This window comes from Lepidothrix coronata, unplaced genomic scaffold (genome assembly GCF_001604755.1).
Source record: "Lepidothrix coronata isolate B3197 unplaced genomic scaffold, Lepidothrix_coronata-1.0 Scaffold158, whole genome shotgun sequence".
Taxonomy (NCBI): domain Eukaryota; kingdom Metazoa; phylum Chordata; class Aves; order Passeriformes; family Pipridae; genus Lepidothrix; species Lepidothrix coronata.
This window is the reverse complement of record NW_016690338.1, coordinates 1,353,208-1,378,080: the sequence shown is the minus strand read 5'-3', so window position 1 is coordinate 1,378,080 and position 24,873 is coordinate 1,353,208. Positions and strand designations below refer to the sequence as shown.

The 24,873-nt window shown below is 43.4% G+C and overlaps 1 protein-coding gene across 2 annotated transcripts in view; it reads left to right on the top strand.

Moving 5' to 3' along the window:
* STK38L (serine/threonine kinase 38 like) overlaps window positions 1–20,109 on the top strand; it is a 37,735-nt gene extending 17,626 nt beyond the window's left edge. For both annotated transcript variants that reach the window (XM_017829072.1, XM_017829073.1), the window contains 13 exons: window positions 5,644–5,788; window positions 6,805–6,856; window positions 7,588–7,710; window positions 8,199–8,282; window positions 9,167–9,290; window positions 9,758–9,912; window positions 10,697–10,799; window positions 11,396–11,457; window positions 12,309–12,426; window positions 12,593–12,716; window positions 14,288–14,383; window positions 15,205–15,296; window positions 16,484–20,109. In XM_017829072.1, the coding sequence (XP_017684561.1) occupies window positions 5,655–5,788; window positions 6,805–6,856; window positions 7,588–7,710; window positions 8,199–8,282; window positions 9,167–9,290; window positions 9,758–9,912; window positions 10,697–10,799; window positions 11,396–11,457; window positions 12,309–12,426; window positions 12,593–12,716; window positions 14,288–14,383; window positions 15,205–15,296; window positions 16,484–16,611 (1,395 nt within the window). In that variant the 5' untranslated portion in view covers window positions 5,644–5,654 and the 3' untranslated portion in view covers window positions 16,612–20,109. The remainder of the gene's footprint in view (window positions 1–5,643; window positions 5,789–6,804; window positions 6,857–7,587; window positions 7,711–8,198; window positions 8,283–9,166; window positions 9,291–9,757; window positions 9,913–10,696; window positions 10,800–11,395; window positions 11,458–12,308; window positions 12,427–12,592; window positions 12,717–14,287; window positions 14,384–15,204; window positions 15,297–16,483) is intronic.
* The last annotated feature ends 4,764 nt before the right edge of the window (window positions 20,110–24,873 follow it).

The window sequence follows — 24,873 nt, the reverse complement described above, 5'->3', positions numbered from 1 at the left end:
TGGACAAGGTTCTGTTCTGAACGTGGAAAGCTGTATTTAGTAATAACACAAGTGTTGAGATCAGGCTCCAAGACGTGACAAATACTGGCCCATAACTGACATAGATGTGAATGGTGGAGTTTTCTTGCCTTGCTTCAGGATCCTGAAGTATTTTATGTGTTAATCAAAAGCTTTGGAAATGGATTTAAAGGGGGTTATAGGAAAAGGAGACAGAAGGCCAACTGTGTGCTGGGCTGCACCCAAAACAGCATGGGCAGCTTTGGGGGGGGGATTCTGCCTCTCTGCTCTGCTCTGGGGAGACACCCCTCCCCCCCAGAGCTGCCTCCGGCTCTGGGGGCCCAGCACAGCAAGGACATGGAGATGTTGGATCAAGTCCAGAAGAGAGACACCAAGGTGATCAGAGGGATGGAGCAGCTCTGCTGTGAGGAAAGGCTGTGAGAGTTGGGATTGTCCAGCCTGGAGAAGAGAAGGCTTTGGGGTAACCTAATTGTGGCCTTCCAGGACCTGAAGGGAGCCCAAAAGGAAGATGGAGAGAGACTGTTTCCAAGGGCCTGGAGTGACAGGACAAGGGGGAATGGCTTCAAACTGACAGAGAGTGGGTTTATATTGGATATTAGGGAGAAATTCTTCCCTGTGAGGGTGGGGAGGCCCTGGCACAGGTTGCCCAGAGAAGCTGTGGCTGCCCCATCCCTGGAAGTGTCCAAGGCCAAGTTGGATGGGGCTCTGAGCACCCTGGTCTAGTGGAAGGTGTCCCTGCCCAGAGCAGGGAGTTAGAACTAAATGATCTTTAAGTCCCTTCCAACCCAGGTCATTCTATGATTCTCTCCAGGAGGAGGTTCAGTACCAACAATTGGATGGTGAAAACATACCCAGCACAGTTGCACAAACCATAGTGCAGAAAGTCCTTTTCCCTTGGGGCTGATCCCACAGTGTGACCACTTTTTCCTTAAGTTTCATCCTTGGAACGCTCAGCTGTTGTCCAGCATTTGTATCCCTGTTCTGTTTGTGTGTGGGCTCACACCACCCAGGGCTGTGTTTCAGAACATGTCACACCACAGCGTCCTGCTGAGCCTTGGGCTGTTTATCCCATTTATCTGTCCCTGCCCACCCTTTTGGTGTGAATCATGCTGTTATTTGTGTGTGCTGGGCTGGTTTTTTTTCACTTTTATATATATATATCCTGTCTGTCTTTAAAAGAATTCAAATTTGGAGACAGCAGGGCTGGTGCTCGTACTCCAAGCCTTGCTGTTTCCTTGCTGCTTTCCTAGATAGCATTGCAATTCTTAAATACAATCTTTGTCAGCAGTGGGTTTTAGTGCCTGGCCTGGAGAGCTGCTGTGCTGTGTTGTCTGGAAGGAGCCAAGCAGCTCTCACTTCTCCCCCAGAAGAGCCCCAGCACTGAGTGATAACTGGAGTTTCTGAAGGTACCACTTTATTGAGCTCTGTGTGTTTACTTGGGAACTGGTCTGGCACCAAAAGCCTCGCTCCTTTCTGCTTTACCTTCTATTTCTTGAGAAATGCCATGTTTGTGCTTCATTTCAGGGACAAGTTCAATGACATGCTGAAAAAAAAGGGAGTTTTCAAAGGCAGGAATATGTTCTGGTACCTGCCTTATCCAGAGGCTTTCATTGAAGAGCCGAACTCCCTTGGAATTTAAATGGATACTTCATGAACTTTGCAGTTTTACCCTTTTTACTGTAGCAGCTTCCTGACTGCTGGGCTTTAGGGATGTGAATGAAAATTCTTGGCAGCCTTTCTTTGACTTGATATGGTTATTTGGGAGAAGGGATTGGTGTTCCCTGTCCTGCTGGACATGTAGCTTGACATTTTAAATCCAAATGGAAGACCCAGCAACTTCATCACTTCCTGTGGGGAAAAAGGTGCTTTTCTCTCTGGGGGTTTGCTCCCAGACTGAAATATGCCCTGAGTGCAGAGTAAATTTATTCCAGAGCTGTGGTATTATTATACTACACACATGGCTTTAAAAATAAGACTGGATTCTGTCTTCTCATCCCTTCCTGATCAGGAAGGGATCCCACTCTGTTTCAGGAGAGATCAGTTCTCCACGTGCTTTGACTTCTTCCATCTCTCCTCTTGGGAGTGGGTGGGATTGGAAGCCTCAGTGGCTTTGCTCTCATTAACCCGAGTCTTAATCCAAGGAAATCTGAGGAAGCCATTAATGACAGGCTGTGGGAGCTGCCAAGAAGTGCCCCAGAGAGCATATGAGCTTTGAGTTACCAGTGGTGTGGCAGAGTCTGAGGGTGGGGGGTCTTAAATGTGGAGACTCTGTCAGGAAAACGGATTGAGAGTTTGACTTGGAGCTGTTGCAACAAACGGGGGTGCAGATTGGAGTAAATGCTGCTTGGCCTTTTTCTACTTCCCAGTCAGGAATGGTCTGGGAATAAAAAGGTCAGTTAGGCAACATTATTTTACTAGAAAGAGGAGGACCCTTCCAACTGGACTGTTCTGTGATGGATCAGAAGAGACTTGCTCAGAGGAGTCTCTTGAACACTCCAGTAGCATTTGGCTGTTGTTCCCTGCTCCCCCTTGTCCTTCACGAACATCTTTGCTCTCCTCCCCTCTGTGCTGCTGTCCCACCTTTCTCTGGCTGCTGCACATCCACATCTCCTCATTCTCATGCTGTAGGTTCTTGCTGCGATGCCGAGCAGGCGCGAGGAGAAAGGCTTGGGCTGGGAGTTGAGCCATCCCTGCAGGAGGCTCTGGCTCTGTTTCCAGGCCAGGAGCACATATGGAATCCCTGTTCCTGGCAGCTCCAAGCCTTGTCCCACGGGCTGTGCCCGGCCCAGTGTCTCCTGTCCATTAGATCCCTTTGATGTCTTTCTCCTCCACATTCCCAGCCCTTTGGAAAGAAAGGTCTGTGATCCTTGTCAGCCAGAGGAGTTTTGGCCAAGTGTGGCTGGTTGGATACGACCCTTCCTCGTGGGCCAGTGATGCAGCAGGAGTGGAATGGTTCCATTATGCAAGTGCCATCAATTTGAGTGAACTCAGGAGGCTTTTGAGGGCATTTCCAAGAACTCTTGGGTGGCACCTTTTCCAAGCATTCCCGTTAATGTGGTGAGGTCAGTCTAGGCTCTATGCTGTCAATAAAAGGTCCTATTTTGAAGCTTCTTCCTTCCTGCCCCCGTCCCCTCCGGCATCATTTGTTTATAAAGCTCATGTTTAAGGGCTGCGCTTGGTTACTCCCAGCTGGCTATTTAGTTTGGGATGTGGATTTGTGCCTTGTTTTGGGGGCTCCTTAGTGGAAGCAGAGAGGCAGGAGGAAAAACCTGAGGAGGTTTTCTCAGCTGTGAGAAATCCCACAGGATTTTGCAGGATACCTTGCCAGGTCTGTGCTCTTTTCCTCTTACTTTGGAGAATCTGGAGAGTTTAGGACATTTCTTGGTTTCACAGGTTTTTTTTGGTTGTGGTTTTGGCTTGGTTTTTATTTTTCCACAGAGGCAGAAATAACTGGGGACACTCCTCTGTGTCTTCCTACTGTAGGAGCACAGTGAGGGGCAGCCCCACTGTGGGTAACATGATGTGCTGGTGCTGGAATTGGGATCTCCTTTTTACAGGATTCAAATGTAAAACAAATAAGTAAAGCCCAGTGACTTTGATTTGGCAGTGCCTGAATTTGTGAGTGTTTGAAGGAGCAAACAAATCACCAGGAAATCAAAATGCAGCGTTGTTTTATCCTCCCAGGAATAAGAGACATGCAAAGGAGAAATATCCGGTGCTGGAGCATGCCAGTTATACCTTAAGGTTAATCCATTCCAAGCCTGGCTTAGGGCTGCTCTATCCCATGCTCCAAAATTATCAGAGGGCAGGTTTTTACTTTATTAGGTTGTTTCTTGAAATAACTTAATCACAGTTTGCTCTGTTTGATCTGGGTATGTCAACACAGTGTCGGCTTTGCTCTCATCCACCTCTTTTATATTTATATTTTCCCACCTATCAAGAGAAAAAAAAAGTGTCAAATTGTCCAAACAAACTCAACAGGGAGAACAGTGCTAAATTCTCCCAGCTTTTGGAGCCATATCCAGCATGGATTATGTCTTTGTGTGAAGAATGGACCCCCTTAATTTTTAGTCAAGACTATTAAGAATTGACAGATCTCATCTTTCTTTAGTGAAAGACTGAAGGGTATAAAAGATTGATAAAAAAATAGAAATATTGACATAATTCTGAAGCAGCTGCAATGCCATTAAATGCCGTGTTTGTATCTATATAGAGATATATATTTTTATTCTCAGAATTCTGGCATCTTCAACATACACAGCTAAAATAACATCTCCATAATAATAAAATGCCTTTATCTGTGACACAACAGCTGCATCTCTGGCAACAAATATCCTATTGTCACATCATCAAATCCAATGAAAAATCCCCAGGATGAAATCCTGTCCTTGCAGAGGGCGACAGGGAGAATCAAACCAAAAAAGCCTGGAGCAGAGTTCAGGAATCCTCCTGTCCCGCTGTGGACAGGCAAGTTTCCTTCTGTGTGAAACTTCTAATCAGTTCACTTTAGAAGGTCTTAGGATCTGCTTGGATATCCTAATCCTACTTCGGGCTTTGGCTTCCTCACAATCCCCTGGTGAAGTAGAAGGATTATGTAAATAACCAACAGGAAGCCCAGTGCCTGAAGGGAGCCCACAAGGAGGATGGAGAGAGACTATTTCCAAGGGCCTGGAGGGACAAGACAAGGGGGGGTGGCTTCAAACATCCAAGTTCTTTGGGATCAAGATGAAAGCTCCTGAGGAGAGCAGCCTTTCTTCTTTCCTCTTTCTTTCTCCCCAGTTTTTAAATGCCTAGTGACCACATGCAAGAACCTATAAGTGCTTTATCTACATGGTAACATATTTACAACTGCCTAAGGAGATTCCCCTCTGATTTGGAAAATCTAAACACAGGGAGCTCTGTAAGGCACAGAGGTGGCTGGAAAGGAAACAAGAGGAATGGCCTTGTGGTGGGAAAGGGTTTTTCTATTCTTGGTGGTTGGTTCTTGATCTATAATGCCCACCCACCCAAAAAACTGCAGCAACAGAAGTTTTCCACTTGAAATACAGCAATTCCAGTGTTTTGATGTGATGATTTCTAGAAATCCACACGTAACTTTGTTGAGCAGCTTTAAAATTCAAAGGTATTTAGGAGTTGTTTTCTATCCTTGAAACAGCTTCTCCTGTGGATTGGGATTAGGGGTTTTATCCATTTCCTTTATTCATTTTATCCTGGTCTTTTTGTAGTTTCTGGAATTGTCAGAGGGTTGTGACATGTCCAGCTGTGGGGTCTTCCTCTCACCTTCCCCTTTTCCTTTCTGTGCTGTGCTTCCTTTTCCTTCCCCTAGGTTGGGCTCAGATCTTCCAGAGGGACATTTTCCTCATTTGTGGACAAGCTGCCCCTGCATCATTCCATCATTCTTCGCTCTGATTCAGCCTTTGTTTTGCCAACATGTTATTTTTTCAGAGAGTGGGAAGCATATCTTGCTCTCTCAGGATAATTTGATAATAAAGTTCTTTAACAGGGTTTCGTGTATCTGAAGAATAGTGCCTTCCCTGGGAATTCTGGAGAGTTTGGAGATGGAGAGTGGGAAAGAGGGCTGTTTTTTTTCTGGAGTGAGTAATGGTTTGCCATGCTGTGTTCCAGTACATGTTACCATGGCAATGACTGCAGGGACCACAACATCCTTTCCCATGAGCAACCACACCCGGGAGAGAGTCACAGTGGCCAAACTCACCCTGGAGAACTTCTACAGCAACCTCATCATCCAGCATGAGGAGAGGGAGACCAGGTACTGCCTCTGCTCCCTCCCACCCCTCTGCAGCTTTTCCTGCTTTTGGTGGTGCTTGTTCTTCCATCCCCGTGGGAAGTTTGAATGTGTTGGTCAGCACCACTTGAGCTGCTCTGAGAGCCCAGTCCCATCCCTGGAGTGCTGAAGTGCCACTTGAGTGAAGCGTCAAAGCCCCAAGTGTGTGATTGTGATGAGTGTTGTGTCTTAGATTGTCATTAGTGTGTGAAATTATCACTCCCCCGGGAATATGTTTTTAATTGAGGGGTTTTCACTCAAGCAGCAGGGCTTCTCTCTTCATCACATTTACTCATTATTCCATGTAATGGAGTTGACTCCAGTTGGGAGAACAGACTGTCTACTGAGGGACTTTGATTTGGGGGATCCTGCTGTCCTTCCCCGAGTGCAGAAAGACACCACCAGCCTTTCAAGTCTTGGCTGCTGCCTGTGAATAACCAGCCTTTGGAAAGCTGCATCCTGTCAATGCTGTCAAGAAGTGTCCTGAGGGTGGAAAAACAGGGGTCCAGCAGCCACATTGCCATGTGCTGACCCCCTGCCAGCTGTAGGGTATTCCCAGGCTTTGCTCCCCACTCAGAGCCTCCTAGCCTGGCATGGCACAAGTTGGAAGAGCCTTGGACTGGTGGGGGTGAAAGCTGGAGGTTTTGGAGGTAGAGCTGAGACAGAAACAGTGAAAAAGCCATTTTTATTCTGCTTTGTAATCCTAATTGATAAAACCAGCCTTAATTCAAGATATATATGAAGAAATGTAAGTAATTAGAGTGATTATTATGTATTTAATGCCTAATTCTGCAAATCCAGAAGTATGTGCTTAAATTTGCTTCTCTGTTTTTGACAGCTTTGGGCACAAATGAGTAACTGGGTGGAGTGGGCTGTGAGCCTTTACATTTTCATTTGAGGCAAATTCTTTAGTGTTTGGAACATGTGAAGCAAAGGTGTTGTCTTGCTGCAGTGTTATGTTTGGGTTTTAATAAATAATCCCCTGTTTCTCCCCTTGGCAGGCAGAAGAAGCTGGAAGTGGCTATGGAAGAGGAAGGCCTTGCAGATGAGGAGGTAAAAATATTACTTAAATAACCTTAAAAACTGCTTCAAAAATAGGATTTGAGGAGCCTACAGAAACATCACCCAGCGACACAGCAAGTTTTATTTTGTAGTGTTGCCCCTCTAAAAAAAATTGTTTATTAGGGAAGCTAGGAATATGCTTGAATCATCCTTCCAATAAGGCTGGCTAAGGCTTTTCATGCCACCCTTAGTTCTTATGACACATGGCCACAGCATGTTTTTCAAAGATTAAAATTGTTTGCTATTATATTTGGCAAGGGAAAAAAAGGTAGGATGTGCTTAGAAAGCAAAATGCTGAACCATGTTTCCTTGATTTAAACAACAAACTGGCCCAGCTTTGCTCCGTTTGGATGTGGATGCGGATGAGGAGGGATCTCTGGTTGCCATCTCACAGAGCTTTGGTCACTAAGTTGCTTTTTTGAGGTCCATTACACCATGTCTGCCCTCAGGATAGGCAGGGAAATAAGTAGGAAGAGGTGTTGGGTCATTCCTGAGGTTTTGTGGATCTTTTGGGAAGCTGGAGAAGGAATGTGGGTGTGTGATGCCATCTTGTGGCTTTAAACGGTGCTGTATCCAGGCACAGAGTCTGGCAGGTGCCTGAGCACCAGAAACACCTCTCCTTTTACATTTGCCTCTCCCACTGGGATTCCAGAGAGAGAAGGGAGATTGCATATCCTGAGTTTCTGCTGTCAAATGACTTAGAAATTCCCGTGTTTCCTCAGAAAAAGCTGCGCAGGTCCCAACATGCTCGCAAGGAAACAGAGTTTCTGAGGCTGAAGAGGACCAGACTTGGCCTGGATGACTTTGAGTCTTTGAAAGTTATAGGAAGAGGAGCATTTGGGGAGGTTTGTGGCATTAAAACATTTTAATTACAGAATAAAAAGTTCCAGGTGGGGAGTTTTATTGCAGAAGAGGAGCTGTTTGTGCAGCTCTCCATAGGGGATAAGTCTGGTAATTAATTACCTGCACCAATTTCTCAAGGCCCTTGGCTTCCCATGGCTTTCCAAGTTGATGTTGCCCATGAAATGATGGATTTGCAGTTGCACAGCTCTTCATAAACCTCCTTCCTGCCATGTGTCACCTCAGTTATATCCACTCCTGAATTTCAGCTTTCTCAGTCCCAGCCTGCCTGGAATTTACTGTGCCTGCTCACTTTTCCTAAAGCCACAACTGTGTGTATGCCATGTAGAAATATTCTTTTTTTCACTGTATTTAAATATTTAACAAAAGAACTTGTCCATGCCTGGCAATTGGGAACCTTCCAGGAGAATTCCGTGCCAGGATGTGGTTTCTGATGCAGGGAAGACTGACTGGGTTGTATCTCCCATCACAGGTACGCCTGGTTCAGAAGAAGGACACAGGTCATATTTATGCAATGAAGATCCTAAGAAAAGCAGATATGCTGGAGAAAGAGCAGGTTTGTGGTGTACAAATCCCCTAAATTCCAAACTTAACCTGTCTAGAAAATATCTGCCGTCTTTGAAGCCTTCGAAACCCAATGAGGGTCTGTGGAGTTGCCACCACGGCACAAAAGAAGCAGAAATTAGGAAATAAGGTCATGGAACAGCATTTTAAAAATATTTGATTTACAACCAATTTGGAATAGTGACAAAGGCTTTATTTTGCTCTGCTTATCAAGATGGACCTTATAGTACTGAATCTGTAAAACTCCATTTCAAGGGAAATGTTTCTTGAGAAATAATCCCTTCCAAAGTAAAAACTCTTTTAAAGGTGAGATACCAACAGGTGTTTCATTGACTTTGTTTTCCTTTGTTTTGCTTTTTAAGTTGGGTTTTGTCTTGTTATGGTTCTTTGCTTTTATTTTTTTTTTTGTTTGGTTTGGTTTTTGCTTTGACTTTTTTAGCTAAAAGTACTTTAGCAAAGAAATCAAGGGTGGATTTCTCAAGTGAAAAGGCAGATTAAAAGTAACTTTAGTCCAAACCTTACCCATCATTTGCCTTGTATTTCACTAGAGAAACACTTCCATCTTTTCCACCAGCTTTGTCTATTCTTTCTAACAAACAAAACCAGCTTAACAAGTTGTGTTTCTAGAGATTTCTTTTGCAAAGTGGTGTGAACTGTTATTTTCAACACTGAGTTAACTTCTGTGGGTTTCTGGGGGATAATTTTTGAGGACTTTGTAGGATCTAGTAAAAAACCATGACAAATGAGTAGAAAAAGCACATGAAAATAAGGGTTTTCTGCTAAGCATCGTGAAAAATATTTTATAGGACTAGGAATATAAAATTATGTTGAAATATTTCATTGTCCTTTAATAACAGTAATTTAAAAAAATTTCAGGTGGCCCATATCCGAGCCGAAAGAGATATTTTGGTTGAAGCAGATGGAGCCTGGGTAGTGAAAATGTTTTACAGCTTTCAGGATAAAAGGAATCTTTACCTGATCATGGAGTTCTTACCTGGAGGTGAGCTGTGTGCTGTGGCTTTGGGTGGTACAGGCACTTCTTCCTGAACTTTTGGTTAAATGAAGTTCCAGGCATGTGAGCATTCCTGATTTTTAGGGGAAGGGGAAAGGTTATAAAGGAGTGTTAAGTAGACTTGAATTAAATATCTATTCTACTACTTACTGCTGGAGTTATTGACAGTAAAAAGAAATTATGAAAAAGCTATTGTGCAATAAGTGTAATGTGTGTTAAAATTCACTATGTTTTTCTGGGCTGTCCAATTAAAATCCCTGTTTAGGATTTTTAACAGCTTCACACCCACTTTACTGAAAAAGTCAGTTGGGTTTGTAGGTCCTTGCAGTAACAGTTTTATAATTAGTAGCTGTAAGGCCAGTTCCAAGGTTAAATTTGGATTCTACTGGGTTTTCTTAGAGTCTGGTGATTTAAATGTTCTGGTTCCTAAGCTGGGTTTTCCTCTCTCTGCTCAGGAGACATGATGACCTTGCTGATGAAGAAAGACACCTTGTCAGAGGAGGAGACACAGTTCTACATCTCTGAAACTGTGCTGGCCATAGATGCCATTCACCAGCTGGGATTTATCCACAGGGATATTAAGCCAGACAACCTTCTGCTGGATGCCAAGGCATGTCCTGTGCATGTTAAACTTCCAAGATCCCAGTCTGTAGGTCACAGTGCTGCTCGGTGGGAGCCAGTAGTGCCACCACCATGTTTTAGAAATGGTCACCGTACTTTCCTTGTGTGCTTAAACAAAGCAAAATCCCTCTTGGGTTTTGTTGGGAAGCCTTACAAAGCAGGACTTTTAAGGGAGAAGACTCACTTAGGGTGTCCAGATGCTCATATTCATTAAAAAGTGATCCACTTGCTTTCCTGCACCTTGAAGTAACTGGAACGTAATCAGTTGAATTCCTACAGTTCTCTGATTTTATTCCCCCTCACAACACTCTCAGACTGACCATAAAGTGAGCCCGGTTAATCATCACAAAATCCTGGAATTGTTGAGTTTGGAAAAGACCTCTAAGACCATCCAGCCCAACCATTATCACAACCTACACAAGGCTGTCAGGTTTGAGAGGTTCTATCCAGCACTGATGCCTGGAAACCTGATTAAAGCCAAAACAAGGCAAAGGAATTTTGTCCTGGAGCATTTCTCAGTCACAGTGGTATCCAGTTCAAAACACAGCCTGGCAAAGTAGCTGCCCTCAGCTATTGTAAAATTGTAGATATGACCATTTTGGGAGAAAAATAACCTGTTCGAGAGAAAACCCACTCTGCCAGTACATCAAGGTTCAGACTTTATTTGCCTGCTTGTCCTGTGAAAGTGTGTGCAGTTATTAAAACCTTTATTTTCCCAAGCACTGCCTTTCTAAATAATGTTTTCATATTCTCTGATTTTTTTTTTCTTTTAGGGTCATGTAAAGCTGTCTGATTTTGGGCTCTGCACAGGTCTAAAGAAAGCTCACAGGACAGAGTTCTACAGGAACCTCACCCACAACCCACCAAGTGACTTCTGTGAGTATAAGCTGCCCCAGTTAAACATTTTAATAGTTTGGAGCTGCAGCTGTACACGGATCATGTGTTTGTGCTGGGATAAGCAAGACTGGGCAGGCTGATTGCATTTCATTGGAAAACTGGAAATGCTTGTTCCCTGGGACAGGAAAGAAATTATGATTTCTATGGTGTTCCCGTATGTTTGCACATTAGATATGAATTCTTAATGTAATGTGTCTATAATTATAGTAATTTAATGTTAGTGAAGTTACAGAAATGATCTTCCAGGAGGGACATGGGATCCATGTGCCAAGGAACTGGAATCAGTGACAATCTCATGAAGCTTTTCAGAAGCTGATCTTGGATCAACCTCTAAAACTTTTAGCAAGTTCTAATTTAGAATTGCTGGTTATATGTCCTACTTACATGAGTTTCATGTGAATTGGACAGTAGTTATTGTAATTTCCCCCTTGTTTCAGTTATAACTGAATATTTGTTTCCAGACTAAAGGATTCTAAAGATACAAAAGTTATTGTTTAAGAATGAAATCTTACCCATCTTTTTTCTCTTAATTCTCATAAATTAATTTATTATCTAATAACTATTTTTCAAATTAGCATTTCAGAATATGAACTCCAAGAGGAAAGCAGAAACATGGAAGAAGAACAGGCGACAGCTGGTGAGTTCATTAAATAATATTTGGAGTTTTTTGCCCCAAACCCTCAAAACATAAATCATTATGTTTTGGGAGTGTGTTGGCACTGGAGTGTTGACAGCAGCGTTATAGTGAAGAATGGTCACATAATAAAGGGAGCTTTGGCATTAACCGAACCAAAGGAAAGTGTCTGTCTCTGGGATTGCAGTTTCATCTCTGTCCATGATTTTCCCCAAGCAGCAGCTGCAAAAATATTCAATTTTCACATTTTGTAACTTTTTATTTTGCACACTCCATTTAAAAAGTGATCTACTGCACTATTCCCAAAAGGTGTTTTGGGTTGTCTCTTCTTCCCTCATGAGACATGCTGCCTCATAGGGACTGTATTCTACAGCCCTCTTCCTGCTTGGAATTAGATCCCTGAAAAAACTGCATCTCCAGGTCAGTAAGGACAGATGTGGCAGAACTGTGGGGGTAGACCAGTCCAACAGAGAGAAGAAAAAGCCAAAATCAACTTGCATCAACATTTTGGAAAAGGAGCCCCATTTTTGGTTTTCCGTTGGCTCAACTCTAAATGTCCCAGGTCTGTTGAATAAAATGCAGAGCTACCTAAAACTCTGGCTAAAATATCCTTCTCCTATTGCAGTGGGAATATTCCCTGATTTCAGCACGTTTAGGAAGATGATTTCCATTTACTTGCAAGGTTCTCTGTGTTTACTCATATAAAAGAATAATATTGGGATTTTATTTACTGTGAATTTTCATACTTATTCTTGTCCATCTAAATATATGTGAATGCCCAGGAAAAGGTTTTGCAAAGTGTAAAACTGTAATGTTTTCATCTTTTAAAGAGTTTGTTCCTTTTTTTTTCCCAGGCCTATTCCACTGTTGGAACCCCAGACTATATTGCACCAGAAGTGTTTATGCAGACTGGGTACAACAAGCTGTGTGACTGGTGGTCTTTGGGAGTGATTATGTATGAAATGTTAATAGGTAAGTTAAAGAACTTGAAAATTGTTCAAAAGTAACATTTGTCAATTTGTTCAAAAGAGGAAACTTTGGGGCTTGTGAGATTTGGGAGCCCTGCTGACAAAAGCAGAGGCCCAAGTCACTTTGCTCTCCTGGGAAAAGCTCCTTAGTTTCCTGTTTATTTGTGCAGGGTATCCACCTTTCTGCTCAGAAACCCCACAGGAGACTTACAGGAAAGTCATGAACTGGAAAGAAACGTTGGTATTTCCTCCAGAGGTGCCCATTTCGGACAAAGCCAAGGATTTAATCCTAAGGTCAGTAAGAAAAGCCCCACTTGCTCAGCCGGGGGCATCTTCCATGGGATTCAATTCCCGTTCTGCAGGAAGGAAGTTTCACGTTGGAGGGACAGTTGGTTTCTTCTGTGTCACCATCCTTGATGGATTTTTCCCCCCCCTTTGCTATGTGTTTCACATGAAGGAATAAGCTGGAATCATCTTGATTTGGACCATGGTATCAGGAGAAACAGAGCAGACAAGGAAAAAAGAGGGAGAAAAAAGGGATTAACACACAATTGTTCTCTTCCCAGAGGAGACTAAGAAATAACTGCTCACCAGCATTTAATGCACTGAACAGAAATTTTTGGATGCTTTGGATTTGCTCACTTTTTCTGAAATTCCAGTTTTTAATCCATTTTAATCAGTTTGCACGGAAGTTTTTGTGAGGGGTTTAGTGACAAGGTCAGGCAGAAATGCTCCCTTGTCCTCATAGGTTTTGAGAGGAGGGGAGGTGGGTGGGTTTTGGCTTTGGTATTTTTTCCTCCTTTTTTTTTTTTCTTTTCAAAATTAATATTAGAAACTTCCACAGTTTTGTTGCAGGCAGAAAGGGGAATGTACTTCACAAAATTAGAATTTATTATTATTTATTATTCAAGCAATGCTGCAGTAGCACACAAAAATATAACTAATAAAACAGTGATCCTGAATCCAGTTGCAGTGATACCAACAGCTCAAATCATTTAATTATTGCTAATCCTCATTGTGTAAAACAGTTTTATTGCATTTTCAGTATCTATTTCTCCAGTATTCTTCTCAGCCTTCCCGCATGTTGTCAGCATCCTGAGTTCCTTGCCGGGGAATTCTTCCTCCTCAATCCTGGCTGTGCTTGGGGAGTTTTTAATTATTTCAGTATATTTGTTAGTGTGTCTTGCTCATGAATTTACTCATACAATGACTACTGGCATTTATTAGTTAGTCTCCATACATGGAAAGATTTAAATTAGGGTTCAACATCTTTAGTTGGAGATAATCTACTAAAATGAGGTCAAAACACCCTGCCTATGTTGCCAAGTGTTTCCCATTTCCTAGAGGTCTCCAGAGGACTCCACACTGGGCAAGACCAAACTTTTTTGTTTGTGGGTGTCATATCATGTTACATAGCTCCCTTTTTGTGTGAGCTCCCTCACTGTGACACCTTTTGCCACCCTCAAAGAGTCTGCAAGGGCAGCATAAAAAAAAATGTAGCACATACAAAGGACAGCTGGGATTTAAGGAATTCCTGGGTGAGCATTGGAATTCTCACCCTCTCCTGGGTGAGATGCTTCAGAGGCTACTCCAGCCTCTGAGTAAAGAATTTAAGCCTCCATTCCAAACTAATCTTACAGGACTGGAACATGCAGCAACTTTTCACAGACCTCTAAGATGGGGATGCAAAAGTTCAGAAAGGTGGAAGTTGTTGGCATTGTAACTTTTCTTTTGTGACTCACAATATTCTGCTTCTATTTTTCATCTCTCCTGGATGCAACCTCCTGAAATTCTTGCTACAGGATACTGTTGCTTCTGGTTGCATTTATTGTAACATTCCCTTTATTTTATTTCCCCTTTTTCAGGTTTTGTACTGACTCGGAAAACAGAATTGGTAGCAACGGAGTAGAGGAAATAAAAAGTCATCCCTTTTTTGAAGGAGTAGACTGGGGACATATCAGGTAATATATACACACACATTTTGGAGAGAGAATAAAAGCCATGAAAGCAAGAATTTCATGTACTATGATGTCAAGGATGATTATTTCTAATTTATCTTTGATTTTGAAAGGCAGCTGCAGGCAGTAGGTGGGTGTTCAGGCCTTGCTGACACTCATGGATCTGATTGGAGTTTAACTGCCTTGAGATTTAAGGATTGCTCTGGATTTAATTGTAACTGTAATAATCACAACTGTCTGAGTTCCCAGCTGGAAATGCTTGCCTTTCCCACAGGGCCGTGTCCCAGTGGGAAGGCTTTCATGGGACATATCCCGTGGGCAGTTTCCAAACCACCTTAAAACTCTTTCCAGGGCTCCCTAACTGTGGAGCTGCTGAAGCAGGAATGTGTCAGAGCCAACCTGTTTGGGATGGGAGATGCTGGTGACAGTGGCAGGAGCAGAAGCTGCAGTGGGAAGGTGCTTGGATGAGCACTGGGATTGGAAAGCAGCACATCTGATGGCTCCAAATGCAAGCGAAATCCTGCTGGGCTGGGTAGGCTGGGCCTGTGATGGCAGTGATACCTGGGAACCAGATAAGCCTGGAATGCTCTTCCAGTTAATGGGAAAATGATGTTTTCCCCAAGCCTGCCAGGAAGATCCCAGTGCTAGATAGGGAATGAGTGAATGCCAGAAACAGGTGAGTCAGACACACCTTGACGGACCCAGGGGAACTTTTGTGCTCTGAATTAAAAGGGTGTTGTACTGTAAAAACCTGAGTTAAACAAAACTGTAACTTGGTGTCTTTTCCTGCTATTCACTATGCTGGCATTTATTTCTGCTTGCAGGGAAAGACCAGCTGCAATCCCGATAGAAATCAAAAGTATTGATGATACTTCCAATTTTGATGAATTCCCCGAGTCTGATATTTTACAGCCAGGTGAGACTGTCACTGGAAATTCCACATTTCCATCTCTAACAAGCCAGAAGTACTCCACAGGAGCTTTGCTTGTTGTTTATATTCATTTTTCTGATACCCTCATACTCAGACTCCACCTAGAGACTTCCTTTGAAATATAAGTGTAAACCTGGGATCCCTTAGAGTTTCTCCTTCCTTAGGACTTTGGAGTAGAAAATAAAAGAAACCCAGAAAATTTAAGAGTTCAATCAATTAGTAAAAATAGTTTGCACAGACAGTGAGCACAGAAAGCAGTACAGTTTCCTGTCATGCAGATTCTGGTAAAACATTATGCATAAGAATTATACAAAATCTGGGTTTGTGGTTTTCTTTTTCTGAAATGGCTTTTATGTAATGGTAAGGAAATTTGTCCTTTGATGACTTTGCATTAAAATCTCCTTTTAATGCAAAACAACCTATCTCTAGTGCCTCAGTAAAGCTGTTTAAGTCCACATTTGAGTAATGCCAAGAGCATTTGTGTTGTTTTGGCACTTCAGACCCACTGGAAGTGATATTGTACTTGTAGATCCCTAAATACAAACTTTGATATTGGTGTGTTTGGCATTTTAAGTTGGAAATATTGTTACAAGGGTATAAAAGCAGAAGCCAGAGAGGTAAATGTAGAAGCCCAGTGACTGTCAGCGTGCAGGATGGCAGCCTGCACATAAATGAGGCTGTGCAAGCCTTGCTGAAGCTTTAAGCAGAGAAGTCCTTGGAGAGTTAATATTCTCTTGGGAGAACTTGGATATGTCTTGTTTGTGGTGTGTAAATGTGTTTGTTGTGCTTAGAGCATCATAAATGTTAAGGGTTTTGTAATCCTGTCTCCTGTGGGTGTGTGAGAGGTTTCTCTCAAGGTCTGGGAGCCTGGTGCAGAGTGTAGCCATAATAAAAAAAATCCCAAAACAAACCAAAAAAAAACCCCTTTTCAACTTCAGAATTATATTCGGAAGCTGAAAACTAAGAATATTCAGAAAACTCAGCTCTTCTCAGACCATTGACAAAAGGCAACTGACCTGATTAAACACAGGATTTCTTCCAGGAATTTCTGCTGGGAGGGAAGTAAGAGTTCAAGGCTGTTTATATCTGTGAAAAGTCCTCTCAGGGGCAGCACTGGTTTTAACTGTTTGGGTTTTTTTCCCACGTGTTTGCTTTTTGTCTCTGAATTCCAGTGCCAAACACAACGGAGCCTGACTACAAATCTAAAGACTGGGTTTTCCTCAATTACACCTACAAGAGGTTTGAAGGGCTTACTCAACGTGGCTCCATCCCTTCCTACATGAAAGCTGGGAAGTTGTGAGGCAGGACATAAACCCCCAGAAGGAATTGAAACCACAAACCTCAGGTAGTGCATCACCAGACCTGCTTGGCGTTCGTTATCAACACATTGACTCTGGTGCGCATCGACTTCACGTGGAAATTCTACAGGATTAGGATTTCTGAGACTACTACAGGAATTGGTTGGCAGTGCCAGCTGGCTTGGTTTTCATTTTGTTTTGTTTTCTTTTTTCTTTTTTCTTTTTTTTTTTAAATATTTGAATATTTTTGTTAACTTTATTATACAAAGGTACTGGAATAAAAGGAACGTGCATCCCTTTTCCTGCACTGCCTATGTGTGGATAACGGTTAATGCTGCCTCTCTGTACTGTGGCTTTGTTTGTACTGTAAACCATCTAATCCACCCAGGAGGGAAAACATATCATTTGGTGCAGCGTTGTTGTTGGCCTGCTCACCTGCTGGGGTTTAGATATGCAGTATGAAAAAAAATAAAATTGCCCACATTTGCCAACTTCTCTGAGCAGCTGCTCGAGGGTTTTCCATTTGTGGTCTGCAGATACCCCATGGAATTATTTTAAATAGCAGTGTCCTGCTTCTGCTCTCATTTTCCCCCCAGTCTAGGACTTTATCAGCCCATCATCCCTTCCTTTTCCCACTGTGTGTGGCAGTGGGATCTGTGGTCTGTGTAGGGGCATTTCTGATTTCAGTAGTGGTATTTCTGATGGGTATTGCTGCTCAAGGTGGTGATGCCTGCTGGCAGCTCCAGGAGAATAGAGGAATCTGAATAGAAATGAGCAAGATGTTGTTTAACAGAAGGGAAACATTCTGATATACAAAGTTTTGCAGGGATGGTGGAGTTTCTAGGACTGCATTCCTGCCTCTGCTGTATAGCACATCATCTTAGTGCTGCTCATAATTCAAGCAGCCTTTTCTCTCTGTGCAAAATGTACTCTAGAAAAGTGATCAAATTGGGGCTTTCTCTTTTTTTTTTCTCCCTAAGAAGTTCCAGGCAGAAGGAATCCTTTTCTTTCCAGAATGCCCTGGAGCAGCCTCTGCCCAACTAGGGGAAGTGGAGTGTCCCAGGAGGCTCAGACTCTCCAGTGGGTTCTGTCTCCTTGTAGTGTCTCCCTCTAATGTGGCTATGGGATGAACACCAGTGAAAGGCACCCTAAAACCTCTGCAGCCCCCTCAGATTGAAGCACAGGATGTTTGGGCATCCAGTAGGAAAGACTCCATTAGTCTGGCTTTTGCAGCAATATGAAAGTGACTGTTGGAATGCCATTAGAGAAATATTTATTGCTGTATCAGCTGTTCTGAAGGACTTGTATGCTTTGAAAACACACTGGGGGGTTCATCTGCTGCCTAAGAGACCATTTACCAGCAAGATTTCTGTGCATCAGTGCCTTTCTGATGTGCAGGTAGCCTTTCCTGATCCAGCTGGGTTCCCTGATCCAGCTGCTGGGTTCCTCCAGGGCTTCAGTGATGTCTTTCCTCCAGTGTTTTGTGTCCCTTCAAGCATCTTATATCTGTTCTTTATACAAAAAAGCTTCAGTCTCCAGCTCATCCACGAAGAGCAGCCAGTGCCTCAGGGCCCAGAGTTTACGCAGGGTTATATCAGAACATACCTAAGCTAAACTTTTGCCTCAGTGCTGGACTTAGGTGGGCACGGCTCATGGATCTCCCAGGTTTTCTCCCCAGACCTTGTGCTAATTAATGCCCATTTACTGCTGTTGGGACGAGGTCCCTCAGAAATTCTCCAGTGTGCTGAAGCTCAACCTGTGGCCAACCAAAGACTGTCCAAAAACAATGACTCTCTTAAATCCACCCTCCAGACTTCATCCTGCCAGTGCCCCAACAGCTCCTGAGGCTTCTCGGGAAAGGAAATGCCTTTTCAAAGGCCTTCAGTTCAAGGCAGAGGAGTTCAGGCAGAAAACACCCGAGATGAAACTTGGCCCCAAAAGGACACTGCTATTCAAAACAATTTTTCTTGGGTTTCATTTCCAGGCTCATTCCTGGGGCACTGTGTGCACTGGAATTGGAATTCCTGCAAGCACCACCTTCCAAAACCCCACACTGACCCTTTTAACATGACCTAAAACCAAGTCTTTGCTTGGACTTGCTAAGACAAGTTTCATGGAAACTGCAAATGCTCAGTGATACTGGTGATCTATTTTTTTTTCCTGTGGGGTTTGGGGAAGGGCAGATAAATACACACTTAATTTAAAGCTATCTATTAAACAACTATGTCTGTACATACTCACTGGTTTACAAACTCGGGCAAAAGCTCAACCCTTCTATTTGTAACACTCAAGGTAATACTACTAATTTAAAACTGCAGATGATTAATCATATCAGTGCTCACATAGGAGTTATATCCATAGGGAAACAGCCTGCAGCCTATCTAGCATAAACTCCTGTATTGTGGTAGTTGATTTTTTTAAATAATTTTTTTTAAACATAGCATTATTTTAATCAGTAAGTCAAGTTAAACAATATTAACTGCTGCTTTTAGGATGATAGGGGTTTGGTTTTTTTAAAGGTGAAACTGTGACACTATAATGGATTAAAGAGAACAGCAGGTTATTGTACACTGGCTTTCAAAAAAAGTGGAAGTACAACATATCCTTTGTTATTTTTGTCTGATTCCTTTGGATGGTTGTGTGTTTTCCTTTAGTGAAGTTTGTCACTGTGCCATTTATTTTTCTTATTCTTGGAGTACCAAAGATCCTGAAATGGCTTGATGATTGCAACCATGTGAAAATTTATTTTCTGGGAGTCTGTTTTTGTTAAAATGTGGAATTGTTGTATGCAAATCGTTAGCAGAGCTTTGCTGGGAAGTTTAACCTATTCCAGCAGGGAAAACTTGAGTGCATCGATGGAGGTGAAGAGCCTGGATCTGAATTCCCTGGAACTGGGGAGGAAGCTTGGATTGGGAGCTGCAGCTGCGCTTTTGCACTTTGTGCCATCTCCAACCAGCGGGAGTGAGTGGCCTTAGGTACAGGACATCAGCAAGGCTTGTTTGGAGTGCAGAAGGAGTTTACAAAAGGAAAACTTGCCAGCATTCAGAAATCCAGTGTTGCACTGTTGAATTTGCCTTGCTGGAGAGTTACATAAGTGTTCTTTTTATAGGTCAGTTGTTAAACACCTGAGCCCTTGGATTCAGTATGGAAAACAGCCCTGGAGGGGGGAAGTTCCCCAGAGGGCAGGGATGTGGCGTCTCCTTCCCAAGAGGGGACAATCCCTCTGTGCCACAGCCAGCAGGGAATGCTGCAGTTTAGCCAGTGAATGCTTAGGAAGTGCTCTCACTTGCTCAGTCCCACAGGCATTGTAACACACTGTACCTTGTCCTTCCAGCACGGGATCTCACAGCAGCTCGTCCTCAGAGTCGAAATGGCAACTGCTCTATTTTTCCTAGACTGTTTCATTAGCTGTGGTTGGGAAAGTTACATAGAAGCATTATAAAAATTTATATGAGGCTTTTTACAGCATTTGAAAATAAAAACAGCATTCTTTTTGTAAAGTTGTGGTTTGGGTTTTTTTTCCACACTGGTGCACCAGATTTCTCTTCCAGAAGGGGAGACACCTAAGGAATTGAGACACTGTTTACTCAGGAAATGATTTTTAACAGAATCTTACAAATTCTATTTTAATGGGATTACCTTTTTCTTCCCTTAACTATATCTCAGAGCTACATCTCATGAGAAAACACAAGCTTAGTTCTTTATCTCCTTGCATCACTCAATTCAGTATTCCTCCAAAAAAAAGCCCTTTAATGGCAAATACAAAGGCAGTGCCTTCAGCTCATGCAAATTTCTTTAAAATCACATTTTAGTTTAGCGCTTATAAAACATACTGCAAATATCTGTGCATTTTTAATCGCTTTACTCTTCTACAAAGTGTGCCTTGTACCTAAGCAAAACAATTATGCTTTGGACAATAAAAGAGCTTTTTTTGACAATCATCCAATGGAAAGAGAGGGGAGGAATATCCAAAACAATCTGTCTTGGGAATGAGGACAATAGTGGTTCCCAGCTCTGGATATATTTGAAGTTAAGGAAGTGCTTAATGTATTTGTATATGTAAAGGGTTGTCAGGCATTGGAATGGGCTGTCCCCATCCCTGGAGGTGTTTAAGGAAAGATGGGAAGTGGCACTCAGTGCCATGGTCTAGTTGGTAAGATGGTGATCAGTCAGAAGTTGGACTCGATGATCTTGGAGGCCTTTTCCAACCTAAAGGATTCCATTTCTCTAAGACTAAGTGATTTATCACATGTGTAGATTTTAAATATCACAGATGTTCTGAGATGCCTGTCCCACAGCTGAAAGCAGTACCCTGTGAGCCATGCTGGGTTCAGCTGCTCCAGGCTCTTCAGCACAGAATTCCAGGCTGCCTAAGAAATGTCCCCATCCAAAAAGCACCAGATGCACTAATACTGGGGCAGTTGGAGAACAGGTTGGTGTGTATTACACAATGGACTTCCTGTCAGTAGTAATGTTACCAGTGCAGTGGGTGTGACAGGAGATGGATCTTTCCGATGCAGAGAGAGCTCATCTCACCTCCTCCTCCTCTTCTTCCTCCTCTTCCTCCTCCCACCACCCTCCTCAGGTTATTTGGTAGTGTCAAGGTCCCTATTCTGGGGGGAAATGGGATATGCAGGCCTGGACCTTCTGGTGTTGAGGAGGGAAATTAAGGCAGGTTTCTCATTTCCCAGTGGAGCCAGAGCTCCCCTCGGAACAGTTTGAACCGACCCTCGGTGCCACATCCTGTTTCTGTACCAGCTGCTTTAATGTTTCTAGCGAGCTGCCATCTGCTGCGGCTTCTCCCTCCTCCAGGAATACTGGCTCTCCCTACGTGCTGCCCCCAGGCAGTTCACTGCCATTGGTAGCAGCTCCTTCCCCTGCAGGTGTCTCTGCCCACCCTCCCTGCTCCAAAGACAACATCTTTGCCCTTGTCTCTACAATTCCTGCCCTGGAAACTAAAGGATGAGCAGGCGGCTTGGCAGCAGAGCGAGGCTGTGACCTTGGAGCTGTTGTGTAAAAGTGTCACTACAGCCCCTGCTCCACATTTTACAGGAGAGACTTCAGGTACAGAGAGCAAGTGTTACAGACACCCTGAGCCGAGGTAACACCTCACTGCCTTCCCAGGGATGGGGGCATGATTTGCCCCTCAGGATGGGCTGGAATACGGAAGTGATGGAGCTCCAACATGAGGCAGGTGCCAAGATATTCCCCCCAGCCATGGCTGTGCGCATGTGGACTCCACAAAATAGACTGGAAATGGAAGCCCTGAGTTACAATTTATTAATTTAAATGCAAAGAGCAGCCTTGGGGAGAAGGACTTGGGGGTGCTGGTGGGTGAGAGGCTGCACATGGCCCAGCCCAGAACCCCCCCGTGCCCTGGGCTGCACCCAAAGCAGCGTGGGCAGCAGGAGAGGGGGGGATTCTGTCCCTCTGCCTGGGGAGACCCCCCTGCAGTGCTGTCTCCACCTCTGGGGGCCCAGCACAGCAAGGACATGGAGTTGTTGGAGAGAGTCCAGAGGAGGGACACCAGGGTGATCAGAGGGATGGAGCAGCTCTGCTGTGAGGAAGGGCTGAAAGAGTTGGGATTGTCCAGCCTGGAGAAGAGAAGGCTTTGGGGTGACCTAATTGTGGCCTTCCAGGACCTGAAGGGAGTCCTACAGGAAAGATGGAGAGAGACTATTTCCAAGGGCCTGGAATGACAGGACAAAGGGGAATGGCTTCAAACTGACAGAAAGCAGATTCAGATTGGATATTGGGAAGAAATTCTTCCCTGGGAGGGTGGTGAGGCCCTGGCACAGGTTGCCCAGAGAAGCCGTGGCTGCCCCATCCCTGGAAGTGTCCAAGGCCAGGTTGGATGGGGCTCTGAGCAACCTGGGCCAGTGGACGGTGTCCCTGCCCATGGCAGGGGGTGGAACGAGATGATCTTTAAAGTTCCTTCCAACCCAAACCATTCTATCATTTGAACACATCAGTGATCCCTCCAGTGTTCAGACTTCCTCAAAAACTGCAACAGCTCTGCCAGTTTTGGGCTCTTGATTTCCCTGTTCTACTTCTGACTTCAATATATCTATTTAGTGAACAATCAGATAAGAACCTCAGTGACTTTTTGATCATGAGGGGGTGAAATCACACTCCTGTCAAGATTTTCAATCCAGCAACTGCCTTTGAGGTCTCATCCAACTCCCACTGACGTCAGCAGAAGATCCCTATCTAAAGGCCAAAGAAACCAGGAACAAGGATGGTCTCCAAAGGGAGCTGGTTGCTGATGCCATGCCTTGGTGTTCTTTACCAATGGGACAATAAGATTTCACTATCTCTACAACTCAGTGGGTTGAAAATCAGGATGTGAAGAGGAGGCCTTTTGGCTTCAAACACCATGTGAGAAACTTGCATGGTACTTTTGCAGTTAAAGAGGAAAATACTACCTATTTTTTTATAAACAAAAGGAAACTAAAGCCTCAAGGAAGCTTTGCAAAGTGTACAACTTATTTAAATGCCTTTTTCTCAAAGGACACCGGGTGGGATCTCCCTGATCCTGACTTGGGGGCTGCCCCTTGTGCACCATGGGCACATTTGAATTGCTTTTCATTCCAACAGGCCTCCTAAACAGCTTTACTTATCCTTGGGAAGATATTTGTAACAGCAGACCTGGTTTTCAGAGACATTAGGCTCTCATTAGGAATTCAGAAAACACCAGTTTCTGCCAGGAATGAAAAGGCTATTTAAAAACTGAAGTGTGGGTTTTTTTGTTTGTTTGTTTTAAATCAGAAATGGCACCATCAAATTGAGAGACTTTTGGGTAAGAGATTTACAAGCAAGGGAATTACTTTGTGGGCACAGACCTCACCAGCCAGGACTTCAAAATAAAGCAGGCATTTTGGAAAATGTTAATCTTTCTTTTCTAACTTGGTTAGAAAACCCCAAAGTCATTATCCTAATGACTCCAATACTGAGATCAGAAAGGGAGAGCAAGTAGGATTTGGATGCTCTTCTCCAGTTAAACTTGTTTCATCATGCAAGGAATTTGTTAATGATGCCCACATCTCTATATCACTATCCCAGTTCAATTGGATTCACTGAATAACATAACCCATGCAACTCCACTTCCTGGATTGTGCCAGCACAGTTCATTGCTGACAAAGCCTGATTTTTTGGTGATGTTTTTTAATTCTTTGAAGGGCTTCTGTGCTAATTATTGAGCAGAAATAACTTTAAAGGGCTTATTTTTGTTAGTGGCTGATGACAGTATGATTATGCTATTTTTATAATTTTTGAAGCAAAAGGCACTCTGATTTTGGAAGGAACTTTTGCTTTAAAATGCCAGCAGGTTTTACTAATACACAGACACAGAATTTATAGCAAAGTCAGAAAATTGCTTGTGGTGCCCTTAAAATTAATCCAGAGGCCTTCAAGCAGAATAAAATACAAACAGTGGCCTAAAATAGATTTAAAAAAATATTATTTCTGATAACTAGCTAACCTGTTCACATGTACTCCATGAAACCACACTGGATTCAGGACACAGGGATTACTTCGAGCCTCATGTCTGAGGGGAAACCATAAACACTTGTGTTCTGGGAGAGGAGGTTATGAAAAATGTGTTTGTCTTTCCAGTGCTGAGTCACTTCACTGCTATTAAGTTACAGGAGAAAAAAGTTGGCTAGCTCACCTTGGGCCATCACCTAAGGATGTTTGTGTGTGAAGTAACACAAGTGTCCCTAATAATGGAGAGGGACTCCCAGTGTTCCCTCAGAGGAGGAGAGTCACTCCTGGATTCTGAGATGGGTGCTCATGGAGAGAGCTTGGCCCCAGCAAACATATAAAAATTAACATCCCCTTCAGGATGGCATCCTGCCTGGATGCTCCTGGGAAACAGCTAAGACATGAATGTGACAGAAAAGCAAAAAGGAGGAACAGCATAGCCACCTTTAACTCCTCACTCCCAGGCCATTACTTAACTGCCCCGAGGTCTGATTATTATTTTTACCCCTTTAGAAAGTCGTTGTATAAGTTGTTTGGAAAAAAAGAGGCTGTCCCTTGCTTACATAAAACATTCTGTTCCCTATTTTATAGCTGAAAGCTACTCAGGAGAAAGTGCTCACCTTAAAATGGGGCAAAAATATCAAGTGTGGCCTACTCAAAATCAGTGCCTTACATAAACTGGGCTCCTGCTCTGCCAGGACTCAAGGCAAACTCTGTGCTATAAACACCAGTTACTGTCAGATGAAATGCTCAGTGAACAGGCCAATCAGCACCTGTGAATA